The 25,808-nt window shown below is 40.4% G+C and overlaps 1 protein-coding gene across 3 annotated transcripts; it reads left to right on the top strand.

Annotated features, from left to right (window-relative positions):
- Window positions 1-694: 694 nt before the first annotated feature.
- On the top strand, window positions 695-24,070 carry LOC124999724 (sodium-dependent phosphate transport protein 2B-like). Of its 3 annotated transcripts, XM_047574722.1 has the most exons (14): window positions 695-745; window positions 893-965; window positions 1,782-1,815; window positions 1,944-2,054; window positions 16,106-16,234; window positions 16,425-16,568; window positions 16,653-16,764; window positions 17,243-17,435; window positions 18,166-18,261; window positions 18,338-18,458; window positions 18,568-18,735; window positions 18,830-18,946; window positions 19,193-19,317; window positions 22,659-24,070. In XM_047574722.1, exons 2-14 carry the CDS (start codon window positions 942-944, stop codon window positions 23,223-23,225), a joined length of 1,941 nt encoding a protein of 646 aa, XP_047430678.1. In that variant the 5' UTR covers window positions 695-745; window positions 893-941; the 3' UTR covers window positions 23,226-24,070. The 3 variants fall into 3 exon arrangements, with proteins under 3 accessions (XP_047430678.1, XP_047430686.1, XP_047430669.1); XM_047574730.1 differs by lacking the exon at window positions 695-745 and having other exon boundaries at window positions 840-965; window positions 1,997-2,054; XM_047574713.1 differs by lacking the exon at window positions 695-745 and having other exon boundaries at window positions 840-965.
- Window positions 24,071-25,808: the final 1,738 nt, after the last annotated feature.

Below are 25,808 nucleotides of genomic sequence, written 5' to 3'. Positions count from 1 at the left end.
TGAATTGCCACCTTTTAAACTGAATAGTATACATTAATGAAGGTAATATTTATTGCAGGACTGTTGTATATTTGACTGCTTTAGTGTTACTCATTGCTATTCTCTGGGAACTGATTACAGGATAATCGTTTTGTGCCACTGAGACATAAAGTTTGAGGCTATTAAAGAGGATGCTGGATTTCTCTGCTGTCCTCATCTAGCACACATCAGCCTAAACATAGGCTATTGATACTTGGAAGTATTGACCAGTGGGTAGTTGTATTAAGAAAAATCAATAGACTTCTACAAAAAATACTTTAAAAATAGAGCATTGGGCATGTCATTGTGTATATCCAGTACCACCACCTCCATTGTCCCCATGTGTTCTGGTAAACCTTTGCCAGGGGAGCCATTCCCACTCTTCTGCCATGGTTAATGTCAGTGTTCACCGGCTTCCATCATTCTGAGGACTGTGTATGACAGATATAACTCAGAATTATTAAAAAATAAGCCACAAACTCTCTCCAGGAGCTTATATTTTGGTGGATAAATGGATAAATACGTTTTCAAATTGCACAAACAAACTATGGGACACCTTAGAAGGCACAAAACCTGCAAAGACAGGTGGAGTTTATAGTTTAACAATAACAGGTGTAGAGGTGAAGGTAAAGAAAGGCAGACACCAACCAGCTCAAGACTTATCAGGACAATGTGCTTATCAGGACAATTGCAACGTGACCAGCTAGAGAGATTAATGCAGCGTCAGGTAAGTATAATCAAGATTTTTAAGGCGTGTTCACCTTATCTCTGAGAAAGAAATGTTCCTGGTGATGTCAAAGCTGCACATCACACACTCTTCTGATCTAAACTGACCCCCACCTCCACGACACCTTCTCATTTAATCTGAATGCAGGCAGCATTGCTAAAACCCAGAACCCAGATGAGCGCATCACACATGAAACATGGATTCACTATGCCTGCCACAGGTGAGAGCAAGCATTGCTCCTGTCAATCTAAATGCTTTATTACCATATTAGAGAATATCATTTTGTCGATTTTAGCATGAATGAAATCTGAAACTTGTGTGCCTTAAGTGTAGTTTGAATGTCATACGTGTGAAGATATAGACAGACACCAACCACCATTTATTATTTATATGTTTATATTGGGAAATCTGATTACAATTCAAACATTGCAGACAGAAACATAAAAGTAATATACTGTTATAACATTGAGTATTTTATAGTATTATTGTTAATATATTACACACAAATAGTATACAGATATGGTCCAGTAAAATATATATATTGTGTCAACTTAGACACTTCTGTGTCAGTCTGTGAATAGAATTTTAATGCAACTGCAGCATGTGACAATAAAATCAATACCCAGGCATGTGAGGGAAAGTGTGTGTGTCTATGCCTGCACATGCATATGTGTGCATCTGAGTGGGGTTTAGTGCCAGCAGTTAATGAGTAAATACAACTTTTCTATAGAGGTTTATTATAGAAATTCTATATGAGTCTGAAATTGCTTAATAGATGTAATTTCAATTTGAAATGATTGGCACCTATTCCCTCCACCTTCACTTACATATCATTAGTCTAATAGCATAATTGCCTAAGTCATATTTGAAACTTTTTGGAAAACAAGAAAAATCATTTTTAGCTACTACATCAGTATTTTTATTTATATTATGACAGTAAGTCAAAATGACTTATGCCATTAGGCTAACAATATAGCATCATAAAACAAAAACTTTCCTTTAACTCTTTCACTTTGAATATCCATCTTTTTTTCAGAGTGGGGACTATGATGAGAAGTATCGCGATAAAGGTACGGTAAATTTATACTGTATGCAACCAAGTGTTACTAGATGAATCTCAACTAAATGTACTGCTATGTACGGTACATAGAAAGAACATTTATTGTATTACTGTATTAGAACTTATTTTCTTTTCTAGATGTCAAAGCCAGCCCTGTTCATTCCACTCTTTCTCTGATTGGTGAGGAGCAGGAGGACGTGGATCCATGGGATCTGCCAGAACTGACAGATACTGGGGTCCCGTGGCTAGGTAAAGACTCTCAGTGTACCTGTGTACTAGTTGTAATAGTACAAGTCATGCCTTATCTTAGTGTTGATTAGATGTTCACATACATGGTCAGAGTCATTTACAAGCCATAGTCACATATCATATATATATGTATATTTATATGTATATATATGTATACATATAGATCTATGTATATAGATATAATCAATCAGGATCAAAACCAACACAGGTGAAGATTACACATCAAATGAGTTTGTATACGTGTAAAGTCTGTTTTCATTGAATGTATTTTATTCTGTGTATGGATGTCAGATTCAGTCCAATTTAATTTAGTAGTTAAAAACAATAAAACATTAGAAACTTGTGTAACACAGTTGTGCATACTCTTAGTTGACTTAATTTCTGAGACATGACCATCTCATTCTAAGAACAATAAATCAAGTCAATAATTGAGCTGATTATTTAGAAAGCATAGACCTAATGAAAAGCAAAAGATAAGATCCTGACAGAGTAAATCTGAGCCAAATATTGTTTTTATAATAGGGCACGCGGACAAATAGTGCAAATAATAACACACTGGTCATTGTGCTTCACATTTATATTCAAATGACTGAGCATCTATCTGGCTTCTTTAAATAAAAAAAAAAAATATTGACGCACTCTGAAATATTTGCAGACAGACATGGATTATTACTAGGCCTTGGGCCTATATCTTCAAATACAAAGACAATTACTGCAATAGGCAAAGTAACATGGGACAAAACATGCCCGTAATGAAATCAGTACTGTACTTACTAGTGCAATGAACAGGACAAAAAATGCCCAGAAGGAAATCAGTACTGTACTTAGGCTTCACCTCAAGCTCGGGTCCTCTACCAGAGGCCTGGGAGTGTGAGGGTTCTGCGCAGTATCTTATCTGTTTCTACTACCACAGGGAACACGTTCGCCTTAACCTTCTTCATCTATTCCAGTTGCCTCAGCACACTAGTGTGCTAGTGTGTGTAACTGGTCTAAAAACGTTTTTTGAAAATGAATTTATTATTATCTGCAAATAATATGCCATTGTCGAGCGTCTGTGCTGTAGTAGTGACTGGCAGCTGTATGTAATACTCTTCTGTATCACTAGATGGCAGCAGGTAGCAAATTGCATTACTTTGAGACAAGAGAATTAGTGACGCATGAATACAACAGGTGGCGGTGACAGCACAGCCAATGCTGTCACCGCCACCTGTTGTATTCATGCAAGACTGCGCAAATTGCCTCATATACAAATTGTCTCAAGACGATTTACAAATACCAGCCTGCAACATCCAGAACAAGCCTGAGGGCGACGGTGGCAAGGAAAACTCCCTTTTAACAGGAAGAAACCTTGAGCAGAACCCAGCTCATATGGAGGGACCCATCTGCCGAAGGCCAGCCGGGTAGAAACAACAAAATTCTGTCATAGATACATACATCAAGCTGAAGGAAACATGTAGGGTCTAGTAATATAACACAAAGCTGATGATCTGTGACAGTTTGTGAGTATAACAGGAATCATGGGCAGTTTGGTGAATTGTTCATCTAGATAGGAGTGGACAACTGGAGGAGGCCATGATGACTGGGGCAGATGCAGTTTATGGAGCTCCACAGGTCTGATACACAGCACTCCCTCTTTTATGGTTTGGTCCCCCAAACCAGAACCAGAGCAGAGGAAGGCATTAATGAAGTCAATGATAAGTGGGGAGATGACAGGGAGGCAGTCCGTGATGAGTTTGGAGGGTATGGGGTCCAGGGTGCAGGTGGAGGTTTTTATTCTGGACATGATGGTTGTGAATTGTGTTGGTGATACTGGAGAGAAATGGGTCAGGCGCTGGATAGTGGTGGGCGAGGAGGCAGGTGGTGAGGCAGGGATGGAGACAGGTGAGGAGATGGGAGGGAGCCTGGAGGTGTTGAGGTTACTGTAGATGGTGTTGATTTTTGTTTGGAAGAATGTTAGGAAAGATTGGCACTTTTCAGTGGTGAATGATGAGGAGGGGTTGTCTTGAGGTTTGAGCAGGAAGTTAATGGTGGAGAACAGAGCCTTGGGATTGTTGGAGCCAGAGTGGATGAGGTGGGAGTAATGGGTGGACCGGGTGGTGTTAAGTGCTTCTTTGTACTGTTGTAGGTGGTCGGTGTATGCTAAAAGATGAACTGTTAATCCGGTTTTCTTGCAGAGTCTTTCCAGTTGTCTTTTACAGATCTTCATTTGGCGTGGGTGGTGAACCAGAGGGTGGAGTGAGTATAAGAGACAGTTTTTGTTTCGGTGGGGGCAAGCTGATCCATGCAGGAGGAGAGTGTGCTGAAGATTTCTGAAGGTTATGGTCCGGTTTGTTTTGTGGTGGGGATAGGTATGTCTTTGGTGAGATGGCAGATAACTGGGTTAGAAGGTTGGTAAGATCAGATCAGAAAGGAAGGAGGGATGTGGTTTGGGGGTGCGATAAATGATGACTGTGACCAGAGGACAGATACCAGACAGTTTGTAGGTGAGGTGTTTAAATGAGGGGACAGGAGGAATGGAGATGGTAGTTGTCTTGATGTTTTTTCTGTAAATGGCAGCAATGCCACCTCCCCGGCCCCGGGCGGGGTTTGTCCATGTAGGTGTATCCTTTGGCACGACTCGATTTAATGAGAAGTAGTCCAGAGTTTTTTGCTAGGTTTCAGTGAGACTGAGAAAATCCAGGTTATTGAGAAACACCACAAATAATCACAACTGGCAATCCACTGACACAATAAAACAGTTCATGAGTTTGGTCTTGCCGATGGTTAGCATGTACAACACCTATCCTCAAAACATTAATTCTTTTCACCAGTTCACCAGTCATTCTCACGCATTGACTATTTCCTCACTGGTAACTCAATAATCCCACATATTTTAGATTCAAAAAGTCATCCCATAACTATGAGTGACCATGCACCAGTAACATTCACATGGAAGTGACTCAGTCTACCTAAATCTAGCCCCAGATGGCGCTTTCAACACATCCCTCCTCAGTAATCAAGACTTCGACAAGCTCATTAAAAAGGAGTGGGCATCCTTCCTAGAAACAAATGATTCCGAAAAATCATCTCCATCACGTCTATGGGTAAAGCAGTTTCAAGAGGTATCATCATTTTATTCTCCTCTCACAACAAAAAGAAAGAACAAGAAGAAGAAACTAAATTGGAACAAAAAATCACATACCTTGAAAATATTATTATAAATAATCCATCAGAAGATAAACAGAGCAAACTCAGGAAATACAAATCTCAATTAACTGATATAATAAATAAGAAAAACAAATTCCTTATGGCAAACCCAATGAAACTTATTAGACTTATTATTGAAATAAAACAAACCACCAAAATGCCACTTACAATGAATACAGCCATAATTTCAGTAATTCTCAAACCCAGCAAAGACCTATCACTACCCTCAAGCTACCGTCCAATTTCTCTCATAAATGCTGACATCAAAATTATCACCAAAACACTTGCCTACAGACTACAAAAAGTAATGCCATCCATAATTCATCCAGACGAGACTGGTTTCATTAAGGCAGACACTCCTCCAATAACACACACAGACTTTATAACATAATTGACTACTCTTCCAAGCACCATATACAAACCATCATAACCACACTAGACACAGAAAAGGCATCTGACAGAGTTAATTGGTCATTTCTCATATTCACTATGTATAAATTTGGCTTTGGGGAATCATTTATTAACTGGGTAAAAATTCTATACACAGCACCACTGTTATCACCAACGGACTAACTTCACAACCTTTCACACTTGACAGGGTGACTAGGCAAGGATGCCCACTATCTCCCTTTTTTTCACAATATTCATTGAACCCCTAGCCACAGCCATATGCCAAAACACCAACATCGGGGAATCCAATCACAGAACAGACACCACAAAATCAGTCTTTACGCAGATGATATCCTACTTTTTCCACAAAATTCCCACACGTCTCTTCATGAGACAATTAAAACCATTGAATCATTTTCCAACGTCTCTGATTACTCCATTAACTGGCAAAAACCTCAGTTCTTCCATTATACAGCAAGAGTGGGGATATGGCAACCCAGACACTTCCCATTCCTATATGCATGAATCACTTCACATACCAGGGTATTAACATTTCCCCCAGGCTATCAGAGTTGCTTTGTTTAAATTACACACCATTACTGAAATCAGTATCAGTCTCCTCCACTGGATGAACATACCACGTTCATTATTTGGCCACATAGCACTTATCGAAATGACAATATTACCCGAATTACCTACCTTTTCACAATGATTCCATCTCAACCCAGCACATCATGGTTCAAATCCCTTGATTCGATTATCCCTAGATTCGATTGTAACAATGACCTTTCACATACCTCTGCTGTGGGTTCTGCTTCCCTCCCCATCAACACCCCCCCACCTCCGTTCATCAGCAGTCCCTCCTCACCCCACCAGCCCATCCCCTTGGATATCACCACATTCCTCCCACCACCCATGGCCTCACACTCACCTCCTTACAGGTACAGAGAGAGTTTTCCAGGCGGAGGCAGAATAAAGCCAAAGGGCCAGACGACATCAGCCCCAGGCTCATTAGGGTGTGTGCTGAGCAGCTGGCTGGAATCTTTCAGGACCTCTTTAACCTCTCCCTCAGGTTGATGAAGGTGTCCGACCTCTGGAAGTCATCTTGCATTGTTCCAGTACCAAAGAAGGGACGTCCCAGTTCTCCCGATGACTACAGGCCAGTGGCATTAACATCCCATGTCATGAAGTCATTTGAGAGGCTGGTTCTCCTACACCTGAGGGACCTGCTGACGATTTTCCTGGACCCCCTGCAGTTTGCTTACCGGCAGCACATGGGTGTTGAGGTGCTGGTGGACTACAGGAGGAACCGGAGGAGTCCTATCCCAGTCACCATCCAGGGTGAGGAAGTGGAGATTGTGGACTCGTACCAGTACCTTGGGGTCCGATTCAACAACAAACTGGATTGCGTCTGTGGTAGACTCCTCAAGACCTTCTACCAGTCTATGGTTGCCAGCGTGCTCTTCTCTGCTGTGGGTGGGGCCAAGACTGGTGAGGTCAACAGACTCAATAAACTAGTGAGGAAAGCACTCTTAGTGGTGGGATTGAACTTGGATTGCTTAGAAACAGTGGCTTAGAAGAGGGTGAAGGACAAAATCTGTGCAATATTGGACAATCCCTCTCACCCTCTGCACGACGGGCTGTGGCTAATGGGCAGCTCATTCAGCCAGTGGATCATCCCATCCCGGTGCAAAACTGAACGCATCCGAGGCTCCTTTGTTCCCACTGCCATCAGACTGTACAACAGCAGTGTGAACAGCACACAGCTCAGACCTCACTCCAAAATGTAGCATACTTACACTGTCACTCTATCCACAACTGCTGTCACTTTGTGTACTTTTTGTTGCTTGTTGCCTGTTTTCCTGTTTAATGTTGCTGTCCTGTTTAATTCATTTAATTCTTTTAATTTCATTCTGGTTTGTTCCTCGACCTGTGCCTGACCACCACCTATTTTCAGTTTAATGGAGGTTTCTACAGGGCCAACCTCAACATGGAAGAAGTAGAGACCAGAGCCCTGGACACGTTTACAGGTTCCCCCCCCACCCACTGGTACAGGTATGTGGATGACACCTGGGTTAAAATAAAGACAGAGGAGGTGGAATCTTTTACAAAACACATCAATGCAGTGGACAGCAACATCAAATTCACCAGGGAGTACATCAGCGGAGACAGTCTGGCCTTTTTGGTGCCCTTTGAAGAAGACTGAAGCCTCAACATCGAAGTATATAGACAACCCACGCACACAGGCCAGCAATTATTATTTGATTTACACCACCCCCTGGAACACAAACTAGAACCCTCCAGCACTGAGCACAGACTGTACCCACAAGACAGAATGCCAAGGACAAGGAGGGACAACGCATCAAACAAACCCTCAAAACATGTGGATATACCAACTGGGCCTTTGTCAAAGGATCAAAAAGATGTCCCAGGAAGGACAGGGAAGAGGAGCACAACAGAAGGAAGAACAACACCATCCCCTACATAGCTGGTGTATCAGAGAAACTGAGGAGAATTTTCGGAAAACACCACATCCCAGTTTATTTCAAACCTGGCAACACACTAAGACAGAAACTGGTCCACCCCAGAGGCAAAACACCCAGACAAAAGAGTAATGGGGTGTATGCTTTTCAGTGTAGTGAGGAATGTACAGACTTGTACATTGGGGAAACAAAACAACCCATCCACAAACGCATGTCCCAACACAGGAGAGCCAGCTCATCAGGAAACGACTCAGCGGTCCACCTCCACCTGAAGGACAAAGGACACTCCTTTGAGGATACCAACGTCAAAGTCCTGGCCAGAGAGGACAGATGGTTTGAGAGAGGAGTAAAGGAAGCCATCTATGTCAAAGCGGAAAACCTTCTCTAAACAGAGGAGGTGGACTGAGTTTTAATTTACCATCTATTTACAATTCGGTTTTGACTTCTGTCCCCAAGAAGTTTCAACAGGCTCCCATTGACAATAGCCTCATTAGAGCTCTATTCATAGGGTAAGTAGCCTAGGCACACAGTTCCCCCCATTCAAGGACAGGTAAGTATCAGCCATTATGGAAATTAGTGACCCCAGTTTCTGGTCAAGCAAGTTTGTGCAAGTGTTACCCACAGAGTTTTTTCCTGTATAAACCTCAATTTCCCACTAGTTTATCAGAACTGAAGAAGCTACTGGGATGAGTGGCGAAACGTCTTCAAGAAATCCTACAAGTCCAGCTGACCTTATTCAACGCTTTTTGGATTACCATGACCTGGATGACTGAGAACCTTAACAGACACGTTGTGCTGCTGTAAGATTTGAATTTCCCCAATGGGGATCAATAAAGTACTATCTTATCTTATAGCTAAATTTACTGGAAAAACAAAATGCCAAGAATCAAACTCACAATCTTACAGAAACACACGGAGGGCTTACAGCACCAAACCTTTAGAATTATTACCTGGCAAACCAATTACAATACATCCTAAAATTAATCCACCTTCATCAATCAGACATCACTTGGTTGAATATAGAACAGACAATTTGCAATAACATCACTATCTCAGATCTCCCATTCCTCAGTCAGATGATCAAGCAACATCAGCAAGTCTGATTGCATGGTGGAAATTGCACAAAGTCGCAAACTCTACATTTGATTCTTCCAAATTCACATCACTCTAGAATAACCCTGACTTTCTCAGCAATACAAAAACACTTCACCATACCACATTGGTCAAAAAAAGGCATAACACACTTACAACACATAATCCACAACAACACACTGGTCCCATTTACCCACTTGATACAGGAGTACAGCATCAGGAGCAACCAGTTTCTGGAATACTTCAATTTAAATCATCAATTCAAGAAAATACAATATCAAAACAATTAACCCCCACCAAGTTTAAACCTGATTAACATTCACCCAAAAAAGAAAGTCCTTTACTATCAATATACTAAATCCTTTTACAATCTGACACAGCACTATCAATACCTACATCCAAATGGTAAAAAGATCTGGCAATTGCTTGAGATGCTGACTTCTGGAACCACATCTGCAGAAACATTTACTCAGTGTCTACAAATGCAAATTTACAACTTATATACAATATATTTTTTATACAATATAAAATACTTCACGGGATTCACTACAAAGGACAGAAATTGGCAAAAATGGGATCCCTATCAGAAATCTGCACAAATTGCATGCAAGATAAACCGGACAGTTATCTTCACGCATTCTGGCACTGCACACCCGTTGAACAATTCTGGAGCAAGGTCACCAAATCACTTTCTGTCTTCTTGGGTTGCCATATCCTCCTGTCTCCCTCCCTCTGCTTACTTGGCGACACCGCTGCAACAAACCTGACAAACCCAAACAATAAACTTCTACTAGTGGTCCTAACCATTGCCAAGAAAACTATCGTCATGAACTGGAGGTCCAAACACAACATAAATATTACTCACTGGAAGAACCTTTTAACTGACTACAACCAATCAACAGCTTGCAAGAGAATCCTTCTCTATTTGGTCACCACTCACTTTCTCCTCACAACAGTCCTTCATGATGTCTGAGAGCCAATTCCACAATTACACTAGAAGTATCAATATCATTACATCGACACCTGAATGTAACGTCTCTTAAAATCACATTTGACATGGCAAGATCCATCGAGATGGCTACAAGGGAACAGAGTGGCAACGCAGAGGGGCACAGCCTGAGGAAGATGAGACTCACCTCCTCCAGGTTCCGGGAGGTGTGCCATGTCCGAGATCACAGTTCTGCAGAGGACGAAAATGGGCACAGACTATCTTCAGACTGAACTGCACAAAAGTTACCAAGAGGCACTTACATTGTCCAATCCGTTTGCCCGCTACAGCCAATCAAAATTGCCAGCGGAGCTGCCAACCAGGAAGTCAGCTCGTATTTCCGCCAATCCTTCGCCGATTCGTATGAAACTTCTCGTCTAGCCTTATGGCTGATTGGCCAATGTGCTTGGACCCCCTCATTGCTGCATACAGCTATATTTATTGTTATTATTATTATTATTATTATTATTATTATAACCAGCTAACCCTATAGATATCAATGGAGGGGAGGAGGATATCAAAGGAGGGGGGGGGGGAATGATGGATAACTATGATGGTTGTTATTATTATTATAATGATTATTGCTGCTATGTTGCTGTCTCCTAATATTAAAGTCTCGGGTCCCTGTGGGGCCGCACCCATTGGACTTTCATCTGAGGTCCCTTTGCCCCTCTCGGCCTCTTGTCCTTTCTGCCCCGGACTGCTCTCGTGTGGGACACTGCATATCGGTGCTATTCTTCTTGCAGTTCACATCAACAGGAGGAAAAAACACACACCCTGATTTTAATGCACCACAGTCATTCACAAAAACAACAGCAAACAAACAACTATAACAATTGGGTGCAGGGAGCCTTAGGTTGATCCCCAGTGGGTTGGCCCGAAACACCTCATAAAGATGAATAAAATAAAATAAATAAATCTAATAAGAGATTTGTCTTCCCTATCATTACTCCTCCCCTATCCTCCATTATAGTAATTATTATCACTGTAATTATTATTTGTTTTGTATATGTCTACTTTGTTATTTCTTTCTTAATTTGCTATTATTATTTTCTTTTTAAATAATTCTTAATGGAAGAATTATTTTACTTCATATATTCTTACTATAATATAATATGTAATAATTTGTATTACTCCATTGTTATATCCATAATTTGCTGGTAAACATGTAATTATCAAATGTAACACCGTGAAAGGTCTCTCTCTCTCTCACACACACACACACACACACACAAATACATAATGTTCATACCTGTATTGTCTGTATTGTATTGTCCAATTTAAAAAAAATAATACTTTTTTGCGTTTATTTGATTCCTATTCCTCTTACTCTGCACACTCATCGGGTTTCTGTTGTCTGAGATATTCTCTTAGCAGTTCATCATTTATGGCCCTTTTCTTGATGTATTCTTGGATTTTCAATTATATAGCACGTCAGATAGTGATTTGCCTATCTCGGTAGCCTGAGCTAACTCAGTAGTGCAGAGCTGGGTGCGCAGGTTTCAACGTTCGGGCTGCTTTAGCTCTGCCCCAACACGACCCCCATATCCATATTTGCAGTCTCCGTGTGTGGGCGGAGTAAAGCTCATCCAACATGGTGACCACAGGCTCCGCCCACTTTGTGCTTCATTTTGGAGTTTCAGAATCCATGGATGACGTCACGATTGGTTTGTCAATAGTATATACAGTCAATGTTGTAGCCCTGTAAACGTTTATGAGCAGCTGAGTGGAGAGTCCAGTCCGTTTCAGCTTTCTAAGAAAGAAGAGCCATTGTTAAGCCTTCTAACCGTAACCTAGATGTGAGCTGTTATCAGCCCAGGAGAGGTCAGAGGAAATGTGGATGCCCAGGAACTTTATGCTGTCCAAACACTCTCCCTCCTCCCCATTTATGCAAAGAGGAGCGTGTTCAGGCTTCCTGGACATCCTGTTATCCACTATGACTTCCTTGGTCTTGATGATGTTCAGCAGCAAGTTATTCCTTGAACACCACTGCGTAAGATTGTGGAAATGTTTTCTGTAGTGGGTCTCATCGTTGTTAGATGTGAGATCCACAATGGTGGTGTCGTCCGCAAACCTCTCTACCGTGTTTGTGGAGTGGATGGCCAGGCGTGTGTGAGAGGGTGAAAAGGGCCAGACTGAGCACACAGAGTTTGTTGAGGCAGGTGATCGTTGCTTTTTGGGCACAGGAACAATGATGGAGGACTTCAGGAAGACAGGGACCGTGGAAAGTTGGAGGGACAGTTTGAAGATGTCCAGAGAAAATTCTGCCAGTTGGTGAGCACATGCTTTCAGGGTCCAGCCTGACACCATATCTGGATCTGCAGCCTTTTTGTGGTTGATCTTCCTCAGGGTGGAGATCACCTGGAGCAGTTGCAGGACAAGAGGCTATTGCTGCAACTCTGGCTGAGGAAAGTTGATGCATACGACGAAGCTGTTTAAGGTGGCAGGCAGGGTGGGGTGATGGCTGACCTGCTGGTCACTGCGCTTGTAGTCTGTGATGGTCCTGATGTCTTTCAACATTACGTGGGCTGTTGTCATTGAAGTGCTCCTTAATGCACTGCTTGTACCTGTGTTTGGCCAGCTGGAGTTCTTTCCGGAGCCTGCTGTAGGCCAGCCTGTCTCCTGATCTGTAGGCTGCATCCCGGGCTTTTAGCAGGGCCCACACTGTGCCGTCCACCCATGGCTTCTGGTTGCGAAAAAACGTGACTGTCTTTGTGGGTAGGAGAGCAGTGCAGGAGTGAACATAGGACAGCACAGATGTCCCCCGTAGAAACTGTAGTCTCAGTTTCCTGTTCTTAGCTAACAGGAGTGTAGCCCGTTTTCTTCAAAGTTCAACGTGTTTTATGCTCAACGTTGATATTCTGCATTCCTTGGTTGTAACGAGTGGTTATTTGAGTTATTGTTACCTTTCTATCATCTCAAACTAGTCTACCCATTCTCCTCTGACCTCTCACAACAACAAGGCTTTTTTGTCCACACAACTGCCACTCGCTGGATATTTTCTCTTTTTCGGACCATTCTCTGTAAACTCTAGTGATGATTGTGCATAAAGATTCCAGTAGATCAACAGTTATGAAATACTCAGACCAGCTTGTCTGGCACCAACAACAATGCCATTTTCAAAGTCGTTTAAATCCCCTTTTTTACCCATTCTGATGCTTGGTTTGAATTTAAGCAAGTTTTCTTGATCTCCCCTACATGCCTAAATGGATTGAATTGCAGCCACGCCTGATTAACTATTTGTAGCTAATAGTGGCAAGTGAGTGTATATACTACCGGTCAAAAGTTTTAGAGCACCCTAATTTTTCCAGTTATTTATTGCAATTCAAGTCATGCAAGCCCATTGAATAGCTTGAAATGGTAAAAAGGTAAGTACTGAAGAGCCAGAGGTTAAAAAAAAAGTTTGGTTACCCAAAACTGAAAAATAAAGTACATTTCAGAATTATAGAAAAAGGCCTTTTTCAGGGAACATGAAGTGGGTTAACAATTTAAAGCTGTTCTGCAGCAATGAAGGTTTTATCAGACCTGAAAGCTGCTGCTGCTAATTCCTACAGGTGTTCCAACTTTTCTTGATTACTTACAACCCCCTCTGTCTGCATAAAAGCAGTGTTGGAACACACTATGGTACCAGACCCTCATGCGCATCAGGTCAACAGTATTGTACTGCAGAAAGTAGTGTGTTGCTACAGAAATGGCGAGAAAAGGGCAATTAACAATGGAAGAGAGACAGACTTAAAAATGCAGGTCTTTTCTAAAGGGAAATTGCAAAGAAAGTCAAGGTGTCAGTGAGTACAGTTTTCTTCACCATCAAAAGGCACTCAGAAACTGGGGGAACCTCTGACAGGAAGCGATCTGGCAGACTCAAAGCCACAACCGATTCAGAGGACAAGTTTCTGAGAGCTAACAGCTTGTGTGATAGGCGGCTCACAGGACAACAGCTTAAAGCACAGCTTAATAGTAGTCATAGTAAGCAAGTCTCAGTTTCAACTGTGAAGAGAAGACTTCAAGCTGCAGGTTTGACATTACGATTTGTAGCAAGAAAGCCATTGCTAAGAATAGGACAAAGAGGCTGTCCTGGGCCATGAAACACCGCCTACTATTAGACTACTGAAGACTGGAAGGTATTATGGAATGATGAATCAAAATTTCGAATCTTCGGTTCATCACGCATGATCTTTGTATGCTGTCGAGTAGGCGAGAGGATGGTTCCACAGTGTGTGACATCAACTGTCAAACATGAAAGAGGAAGTGTGATGGTCTGGGGGTTTTGCTGGATCCAGGGTCGGTGACTTGTACAGAGTGAGCGGCACCCTGAACCAAAACGGCTACCACAGCATTCTGCAGCGCCATGCAGTACCCTCTGGTATGCGCCCAGTTGGTCAGAAGTTCATCCCACAGCAAGATAATGACCCAAAACACAAGTCCAAGCTATGCCAAAACCTACTCAGGAAAAAAGAACAGGATGGTAAGCTTGAAAACACAGAGTGGCCAGCACAGTCTCCAGACTTAAACCTGACCGAGCTGGTTTGGGATGATCTGAACAGAAGAGTGAAAGCTAAGCAACCTATAAGGGCCACATATTTATGGGAACTTCTGCAACAGATTTGGGAAGAACTTTCTGAAGAATATTTGATTTCTATTGTAGAAAGAATGCCACGAGTGTGTTCAGCTGTTATATCTGCCAAAGGTGGCTACTTTGATGAGTCAAAATTTTAGAAAAGATTTTGGTCTATAAATTGATTACATGATTTCTTTTTCAACTCAAATTGCTTATTTGTTCTATGCTTTCATTTCAGAGTGCAATGACACAATTAACTGAATAATTTTCAGTAAAAAAAAAAAAAAATGGGAAAAGTGTGGTGTTCTAAAACTTTTTAAGTTAGTGTAGTGTGTATGTGTGTGTGTGTGTGTGTGTGTGTGTGTGTGTACATACAGCGGGTAAAATAAGGAATGAACACAACACAATTTTTCACAGTAAACATATTTCTAAAGGTGCTATTGACATGACATTTTCACCAGGAGTTGGTAATGACCCAAGTAATCATCATACATATAAAGTCCAGAAATTAAGTTATGTGTAATAATGTAACATAACAGAGGGAAAAATTATTGAACACACGAAGAAAGGGAGGTGGAAAAAGGCATGGAAAGCCAAGACACCAGCTGAAATCTATCAGTGATCAGAAAGCCATCCTGCCCCTTGTCAGTACAAATGAATATCAGTTGGTTCATTCCAAACTGATGGTGTGTTATTACCAAGGTGTCACACAATGGGTAAAGCAAAGAACTCTCTCAAGACCTTTGCAACCTTATTGTTGCAAAATACTTGGAGGACCACTTGTGGAGAGCTTCAGAAAAGACCCGGAATTAGCAGGTATAATTGTTTCAAACAATAAGCAGTGCACTCAACGGCCATGGCCTGTATGCTCACAGAAAAAGCATGTTGAAGCTCATTTAAAGTTTGCTGAACAACATTTATAAAAAGCCTGTAAAATACTGGTAAGCTGTTATTACCAACAAAAGCTAAGTATTAAATAAATATCAGTAACCATGTTCAATACTTTTTCCCTGTGTCATTTCACATTATTACACATAACTTAATTTCTGAATGTATTTGTTTCTATGTATGGATTACTTGGGTTGTTACCAACACCTGGTGAAAATTTCATGTCAATAGCACCTTTAGAAATATGTTTACTATGAAGAATTGTGATGTGTTCAATACTTATTTTACCTGCTGTATATATAGATACCAATAAATTCATATAATTTTTCACTGAAACATCCTATGTTGTAGGAAGTTAGAAAAAATCCTATTAATTTATTGACTCACACACAAGGGGTAATAAATAATGGACATGCTCATCTCTCCTTTCTATCTAATTTGATATTTTTGTCTTTATCTGTTTCAGCCCTTGATACCAAAGGGAAGATATTGAGAGTGCTAGTGTCAGTCGGGAAGCTGATCCTGCTGCTGTGTTTACTCTACATTTTCATCTGTTCCCTTGACATACTCAGCTCAGCTTTCCAGCTTGTTGGAGGTAAACATGCTGAAACTTATCTGAATCATGTGCAGGTTTAATGTCGAATTTCTCTGCAAAATGGATTACTTTTCATTCATTTTATCTTTTACACTTGAAATGATCTTAACATGTAAAAATGACTCAGCAATGCACCCAGGTTGATATTCTATGCACCCATTCTTGTACATGTTCTGTTCATCCTATCCAGGTAAAACAGCGGGCGACATCTTTCAAGATAACTCTATTTTGTCTAACCCTCTGGCTGGTCTGGTCATTGGTGTTCTGGTTACTCTGCTGGTCCAGAGTTCGTCCACTTCCTCCTCCATAGTCGTCAGCATGGTTTCCTCTGGATGTGAGTATGAGCCAATACACAGAGAATACACAACCAAGAATAATGATCTTGGATGTTTTGAACCTGATCTGTGTGTTTTGGCAGTGCTTACAGTCCAGGTGGCTGTACCTATTATCATGGGCACCAACATTGGCACTTCTGTCACCAACACGCTAGTCGCCATGACACAGGCTGGGGAACGTAGCACATTTCGCAGGTAAAGATTACACACGGTTTCGTTTCATTGGAGGAATTCCACTCCCAGATTCAAATTCAGTTGGTAAATCTTGTTGACAGTCACAATAAACATCAATCTGTTATTAAAAGGAGAGTGCAGAAAGTGGTGGTGGTGGTGAGAATGAGCAGTGCTTTCAACTTGCCTTGAGAAAGGCACTCAACTCTTTGAAATCCCCATGTGCACAATGAATGGGAGAAATGCATATGGAAAAGTAAAACATAAAGTAGAATAACGTATCTTCCTCTTCCTTTTATCAAATAACTGCAATTACTTCTCAAAATTGTGTGGATAATTACAAGATCTGTTGTGTTGTTGTCCCTATATAAATAGTTTGGCTTATAATAGAGCACCAACTAAAGTTTTCTCTGGACACTAATGACATAAAGCTTGCATTGGAAAGATTGGTGATTTTCAGAGACATTTTATATTTATCCTTCTCCTTTCACAATGCATCCAGGGCTTTTGCAGGGGCGACTGTGCACGACTTCTTTAACTGGCTCACTGTACTGGTGCTGCTGCCTTTGGAGGTTGCCACTGGTTATTTGTACGTGGTCACCAAGATCATCATTGACTCTTTCAGCCTCCAGAGTGGACAGGCCCCAGATCTGTTAAATGTGATAACTGATATTGTGACTGAATCCATCATACAGGTAAGATATCATTGTATTTATGACATCTGAAGAAATTAATGAAACTCTATCACTTGCATTGTTTTTGGTCATCGATAATACTATGCATCAGTGTACTATTTAGTTTTGTCTTTGTCTTATCAACTAATTATCAACTTATTTTAATTCAGTCAGGGCCACTTTAGCCAAAGAAACTGTTATACTGGCATATTTTTGGTGGTATGACTCTGGTATAGCTCCCCACAGATAAAGCACAGAGCAGCCATTAAAGAACATACATGATGCTAATTAAGATTGAAACTGCATGGAGGGGGTAGCTGGGGTGGACATGGGTTGTAAAGCACCTTGCAGAGGAAATCACAAAGGTAACCTGTTAACTATTCAGGTGACCTGTTAACTATAATCAGTTTTCAACTGGTTTATGGATAAACTATCTGCTGAGGAAGCTGGGTTTATAAGCTGAGCTTGACTTTGTGGTCTTCATGAATGAATGTTATGATCAGTTTAGAAATTCATCTGACAGTTCAGTCCACAGCGAAATACAGTGAGAAGTACTGTGAATTATAGCCACCTGAGAAACATTATAGCCACCTGCAGTAGTTAATGATGCTCAAAATTATGTTGCAATGTGATTTGTGTTGTTATCATGGTTATTAAGGTTATTAGAGAGATAGGATGTAATTTTATAGGGCTGTTATCTCCCCCCTGGTTGTACATTTCTACCTTGTTTTTCACTTTCTCTCTGACTCAGCTGGATGAGTCTGTCATTAATGGGATTGCCACTGGACACCTGGAAGCCAGAAATAAGAGTCTCATCAAGAAATGGTGCCAAACTTTCACCAACACAGTAAGGCCAAAGCCTTTCAAATATTTCAAAATGTTGATAATTAAAAGCTTATTGTCAAACTGCGATTATGTTTCAGACTTTAATGAATGTCACAGTTCCTGGCCCAGAGAACTGCACCTCTCCATCTCTCTGCTGGATTGATGGCAACCTCACCTTCACAGTGAAGAACGTTTCTCACACATACAACTTAGAGAAATGTAATTCACAGAAGTCTTTTAATATTCTTACCACAAAGTTGAACATAAACATATAAGCTACTAACCCTTTCTTATGATGCACATATCCTGTTTATTTATGCATCATCAGGTAAGCATCTCTTTGTGGATGTGAATCTGTCTGACTTGGTGGTGGGTTTGATCCTGCTGACTTTGTCTCTGCTGGTGCTGTGCTCATGTCTGGTCCTTATCGTCAAGATGCTCAACTCCATGCTGAAGGGACAGGTGGCTACAGTCATCAAGAAGATCCTCAACACTGGTGGAAAAAGCTTCACATGATGCAAACATCATCCGCTGGACGAGATGCATTGCATTGCTAATACATGAATGTTTGGATTTGTGTGTTTGTGCAGATTTCCCATTTCCATTTGGTTGGGTCACAGGTTACATTGCTATTCTAGTCGGAGCCGGAATGACCTTTATTGTGCAGAGCAGTTCAGTGTTCACTTCTGCCATTACTCCACTTGTTGGTGAGCACACCCATCTATCAGTTCATTTAAACCCGTTTCTACTTAACATTTGACATTTTAGGCAGTAAATTACATCTTCAACAAAGCTATATTGAATGGAGAAGAGCACTTTAGGGAACACATTCACTAATAATTTTGTTTGTCCATTATTACCAAGAATCACAGCTAATTGTAATTCGGTGGTAGACACCATCAGAGGGAAGGAGTGCATGTGCAATATGTGAAATTACGTGTTTGTCTGAATAGGTATTGGTGTCATCAGCATAGAGAGAGCATACCCATTGTCTCTGGGTTCGAATATTGGGACCACAACCACAGCCATTCTGGCAGCCATGGCTAGTCCTGGAGATACACTGGCTAATGCTCTACAGGTCAGTCACATAAATAATCACAAATAACATCTGACATGATATGTGGCAGGGATTGTATTCAATTCAATTCGATTTATATAGTGTCAATAGTAATATAAATTGTCTCAAAACGCTTTAAAAAAAAAAAAAAAAAGGCCTGAAACCTCCAGAGCAAGCGTGAAGGCAATAGTGGCAAGGAAACCTCTTTTGATGGGAAGAATCCTTGGGCATCCTTGAGGGACCCATCTGCCTAAGGCCAGCCAGGTAGAAACAGAGAAGAGAGAGAAAAGAAGAGCAGACAACAAACTTCTGTCATAGATACATCTTGCTGAAGGAACGCGCAGAATCTAAAGATCTAATCTAAATCTAAAGAGGTAGACAGGGCAGATAGAAATACAAAAGAAATTACAAGAGATCAGAGGACAGGAAAGTACAAGTAAGGAAATTGGTGCCAGAGAGAAGAGAATAGAGGATTATGTCCAGCCCTAACTATAAGCTTTGTTAAAAAGTACAGAGGATGTCTGCCTCCTGTACCCAAACTGTCAGCTGGTTCTATAGGAGAGGAGCCTTAGCCTGAGCCCATTCTATTTTTTGAAACTCTAGGAACCACAAGTAGTCCTGTTCTTGGAGATCGTAGTGATGTGTTGGGACAATATGTTACTATGAGGTCTTACAGATATGATGGAGCTAGGCCTTTCAGGGCCTTGTATGTAAGAAGGAGGATTTTAGGATTTTTTTTTTTAGGAGGATTCAATCCTAGATTTTAAAGGGAGCCAGTGAAGGGAAGCTGGAGTAATATGATCTCTCTTGCTAATTCCTGTCAGTACTCTTGCTGGAGCGTTTGAATCAATTGGAGGCTTTTTAAAGAACTATTTGTGCAGCCAGATAGTAATGAGTTACAATAATCCAGCCTGGAAGACACAAATGCATGAACTAGTTTTTCCGCATTACTCTGAGAAAGGATGTTCCTAATTTTGACGATATTACAAAGGTGAAAGAAAGCAGTCCTGGTCACCTGCTTTATGTGAGAGTCAAATTAATATCCTGGTCAAATTTAACACCAAGGTTTTTCACAGCAGTACAGTACTGATTTAAAGAAACTGGGTAATTAGATAATGAATCTCTGTGATGTTTAGGGCCAAATACAATGACTTCTGTTTTGTTTCAGTTTAAGAGCAGAAAATTACAGTTCATCCAAGCCTTCATGTCTTTAAGGCATGATTGGAGTTTAACCAGCTGATTAGTTTCATGGATTTCATGGATAAATATAGCTGGGTATCATCTGCGTAGCAATGGAGGTTTATGCTGTGCTTTCTAATTATATTCATTAAGGAAAGCATGTATAATGTGAATAGTATTGATCCTAGCACAGAACCCTGGGTGACTCCATAGCTTACTTTTACATATACTGTGTCATTGTTCTTCTGCTGGAATCTGTCTATCAGTTGGAAATTGGTTTATAGTTGGCATCTGGGTCAAGAGTAGTAAGTAAAGGTTTCATTACAGTTGCTTTAATAATTTCATTAATTTAACTTAATTACAGCCTATTAATAAAGATATTTTTGTCTGATTTAATATTGAGGGAATAATTAATGGAAAAACCTCCTTTAGCAATTAAGTTGGAATGGGATCTAGAAGACAAGTTGCTGTAATTATTGAAGTGGGCTCAGAAAGATCAATTAGAAAGAAGGAATGCAAATATGGTTTACGTCCTGCAGATGATTCTAATGCCACTGGAGATAGGATGCCTTGAATTTTTTCTCCAGTGCCAGCAATATTGTCAGTCATCACAAGTCATTACTACTGAGCGCTGAAGGAATAGATGACTCAACAGAGCTGTGACTCTTTGTCAGCCTGGCTGACAAAGAGTTGTTAAACTATTTTATAGGACTTGTTAAACTATTTTACAGGATATATGAGAATTAGTAGAATGCCAAATTCTTTCCAGCTTTTGAACTGCCTGCTCCGAACTGTGCAACTGTGAGGCATGGAGTTACCCTCCTCTGATTTATGACCTTCTTTTTCAGAGGTGCAGGGAATTTTAAAGGTGTGCTTAGAGGTGCTGTAGTGCTAGCAACAATATAATATATTTGTGTTGGAGTTAAATTGTGGTCGCTGTCATCCACATCTGCACTGAGGTAAACAATGAAGGACTCCTTATATCTAGTTACACAATCTGTATAGATATCTTATTTACTAAAGATATGTGACCTATAAGATTTCCCTTTTCTTTATCATCATTCTAATTTTGACAGTAGTCAGTTAAAGTAGTACTGGAAGCCAAGCCATAGTAGTACATGACATCTAAAGAAACCAGGTGATTTACACTACCATCAATTTTATTTTGAATTTTTTGATACAGTTTGAACTGTGGCAAGTCCCATAACAGTGGGGTTATTAAACATCTTTGCAAAATCTGACTCTTTAGATTTGGCTTATTTTTCTTGAAAACAGTGCTATGTTATTTCAGCCAAAAATAGAAAACAGGAATTTCCACTAAAGAACGCTGAAGTGAATCTTAATAAAAAATAGAAGCTTTTGGATGTTTGATTTACATTTCTGTTCATGTTCTATAGGCCTTGTATTCACTGAAATGCTTAATTTGTGGAACTCCATTGACTCTGCTGGTTTCTGTTTCACACATAATTTGTAATAAATTACAGACAAGTTAAAAAAAAATGTTACTTTAGGCCTAATAATAGCACACAATATTACTTACATTGTAGGTTATTGTCTATGAAGGTTCTCAGTCATTCAGGTCATGGTAATCCAAAGGGCATTGAATAAAGGCAACTGGACTAGTAGAATTTTTTCACCACTCCCCCGAGTAGCTTCTTCAGTTCTAAGAGAGTAATGGGAAGTTGAGGTTTAAATTGGAGAATTCTGTGGGTAAACCCACCAGCAACTTGCTTGACCAGATACTAGTGCCACTATTTTCCATAATGGCTGGGTACTGGGGCTGGGTTGTTGAGAGGGGGGACTGTGCGCCTAGGCTACTTAGCCTAGGAATGGTGCTCTAACAACGCTCTTATCAGTGGGAGTCTCAAAGTATGAATGGTGTTGAAACTTCTTGGGGACAGAAGTCTAGAATGAATTGTAAACAGACGGCAGATAGAATTTCAGTCCACCTCCTCTGTTTAGGTTTTTCCACTTTTACATAGATGGCTTCCTTTACTCCTCTCTCAAACCACTGAACTGAAGAAGCTACTCGGAGGAGTGGTGATATGTCTTCAAGAAAGTCCAGTTGCCTTTTTTCAACGCCTTTTTGGATTGTGGTGTATTATCTGCAGTCATATGTAGGCTTCATATTAAATGGACAGAAATGTGACAATAATAACTGAAGTTGTCTATGATCTCTCCAGATTGCCCTGGTACACTTCTTGTTCAACATTTCTGGCATCCTTCTGTGGTATCCAGTCCCCTTTACCCGCATTCCTATCCAGCTGGCTAAAGGTTTGGGCAACATAACTGCCTCCTACCGCTGGTTTGCTGCTGTCTACATCATCTGCTGCTTCTTCCTTTTACCACTCCTTGTATTCAGCCTGTCCCTGGCCGGTTGGCAGGTACTGGTGGGTGTGGGTGCACCTATAATAGTCCTATTGATTATCATCATTGTGATCAACATGCTGCAGAAAAGGAAACCTGGGTGTCTCCCTTCAAGATTGCGATCCTGGGACTTCCTTCCTGTCTGGGCCCACTCCCTGGCTCCCTGGGACAAGGTCATCTGTGTGATAATTGCCAAATGTTGTTGCTGCTGCAAATGCTGTCAAATTGCATCTGACAACCAAGAACACAGAGTGCAAGAATATGTGGAAAGGAACAAGAACTCACATATAGTGGAGTATGGCAACCCTGCAATGAGTACAGAGAAAGAAGTAGAAAATGAGATGAGAATAGAGCTACAAATTCTAAAAATTACCAAGCTTTGAGATTTTTTATTGACTTTATTGACTCTCATTATACAAGAACAATTCAGACCGCATTTTACAAAATGTAAATATTACTACATTTGATCAATTTTTAACTGTCAGACAAATCCTGGAAAGTGGTGGTTCACCCAGCTGTTTGGTGGTAGCTATCAGCTTTTGCTGAAGATGTAAAAGCAACAATCACATATTATGACTTATTATTATTACTTTTAAATGTAAGCGAAATTTTTAAATTACCCCAATACACTATTTTTTCATATTGCCATGAAATGTTATACAGGTGTTTATGGTTTTACTTTTGATTAAGCATAAACTGACTCAAGTGGTAATTTTTGATATGCATATACTTACTTGGTTTATGTGTAAATTGAAAAACAAGAGAGCAAGAGATTTTTAAGTTTTCTCAACTTTTGTCTGCTGTTGTTGACTTAACTAAGATTTTTGAAGTTTTGCCAAGAGTTCTACTAACTTGGATCTTCTTGATCACCGTAGTAGGATAATAGTGTGAAACTGCCATGTATTTCTACCTTCACCAAATGCATTTTTTTCTTCTTCTTCTTATTTGTTTTTTATAGATATTCTTGTTGAATAAACTTAGAATTATTTCTTAAATGGCATATATTCCTACGTTCCCCAAACACAAATAATCTTGTTGATTAAACATACATTTTACCTTTACAAATCAAGCAAAAATTATGTTGCTGTAATTTTGTTTTTTGGGGGGCATTTTATGCCTTTATTTGAAACTCGACTCACTGAGCTAAACACCGCCACGTATGTTGCTGTAATCTTGTTTGAAAAAAGTATTAATAGATGAATAATTAATAAAGGAGACTACAGGATAATTTATCTGACATCTTTATTGATCTTAACAGTAAACAGACAGGATAGCCATCTTAAAGACCATATTTGTAAAAGAAAAAAAAAATGGCAGAGGAACAGAAATACCTGCCAGAACAACACTATCAACTTCTGCATGCAAATGTATCATGATCCATTGGTTACAGAACGAATTCTAGTAATGGCAATTCAGTATTAACAGGCCTATTATGACTCATTCAACAGTATTCAGACTGAAAGAGCAGCATTTGTACACATGGATTTTGAAGATTGAAAATCCAATAAAAAGGTGACTATGCCACATCTGTAACAGTTGAAGAAAGTGATGTACTCCATGGTGGACATAAAAAACACACAGGCCAGGCCATCGTTAGCCTAATAGTAGGGGTGTGACGATATACTCAGCTCATGAGACGAGACGAAACACGATATTGGGTTCAAGAGAACGAGACGAGACGAGACGAGATTTTAAGAAAACTACAATGACAAATTATATGACTGGGCCAACAGACTTTTATTTAATCAAGTTGCACATGCATTTTGAAATGTTTTATTATAAATCTTTACATGCATGATGTAAGCATGAGCTTTTAATAAAGTTCTTCTTCCACAAATCGAAACTAAAACAAAACAAATATTTATAAAAGTTAACATAAAATAAATACAATTAAATATCTCTCTTTTTTCAAGTGCAAACAATATTATGTGCAAAACCAAATCAAACTTCTACTCTGTCAATAGAGAGTGCAAATAGTGCAAACAGAGCCTGACCAAGTATGTCACTGACAACTTGCTGGAACTACACAGCCACGTTCTTTTTTTTAAGAATATTCATTCTCTGGCAGCAATTGGGATCTTTGCGCATTGACTATATCTCCTGCTGTTGAAAAGATGCGCTCACTTGGAATGGAGGTAGCTCAGGGGGTAGCTCAGGAGGTAGCTGCTGCCCCTCCTTCCCTCTCCCTCTCCTCAACTGTGGTCTTTAAACACACCATCATTTGGTGTTATACTCTGTTCAATCATGCTCTTCAGTGGCACAATGAGAGATACTGTGAGATTCCTTACACAACACTGTGGTGGCTGTCTTCAAAGGATGCAACAGCTTCACAAAGTTTTCAGCATCTCTGACATCGCAGCTGTCAAGTATACCAATGCTTCGGGCATTTTGTCTTAACTCTGGGCTGGTGAGAGCTGCTGTTATGACAGCTATGACAGCGTCCATGATTAACTTGTGTGATGGCAATTGTAGCTGTTTCTGCTGGGAAATTAACACTGCGGTAGCCATTGAACTCCGATGAAAAAAAGCAGCCACACGTCTCACCCACCTGAGCAAACGAGCAACTCAGGGAACATCGAGGCCAGCTTGGGTTGCAAGATTTATAGTGTGCGCAAAACACTTAATGTGCGGCTTCAATCCCACCTCGCGTATGGCCACGTCCGTATTACATGCATTGTCAGTAACAATAGCAATGCCGTGGTTGGGTTTTTTAAGCTCCCAGTCAGGAACGGCTGTCTGTAAAACTTCAGCTATGTTTGCCCCTGTGTGGGACTTGAAAAGTGGGTGAGTCTGTAGTACAATACTTTCCATTTTCCAGTCATTATTGATTGTGTGGGCTGTAATTGTGATGTAGCTTTGCGTACCCTTGATGTCCAACCGTCTGTTGTTATGGCAATGCTTTCTGTGTCTTTCAGGATCTGTACAACCTTCGTCTTGGGCTCTCCATAGAGGTTCAAGATCACTGT

This window comes from Mugil cephalus, chromosome 2 (genome assembly GCF_022458985.1).
Source record: "Mugil cephalus isolate CIBA_MC_2020 chromosome 2, CIBA_Mcephalus_1.1, whole genome shotgun sequence".
Lineage (NCBI taxonomy): Eukaryota > Metazoa > Chordata > Actinopteri > Mugiliformes > Mugilidae > Mugil > Mugil cephalus.
This window is presented reverse-complemented; position numbering and strand designations above follow the sequence as displayed.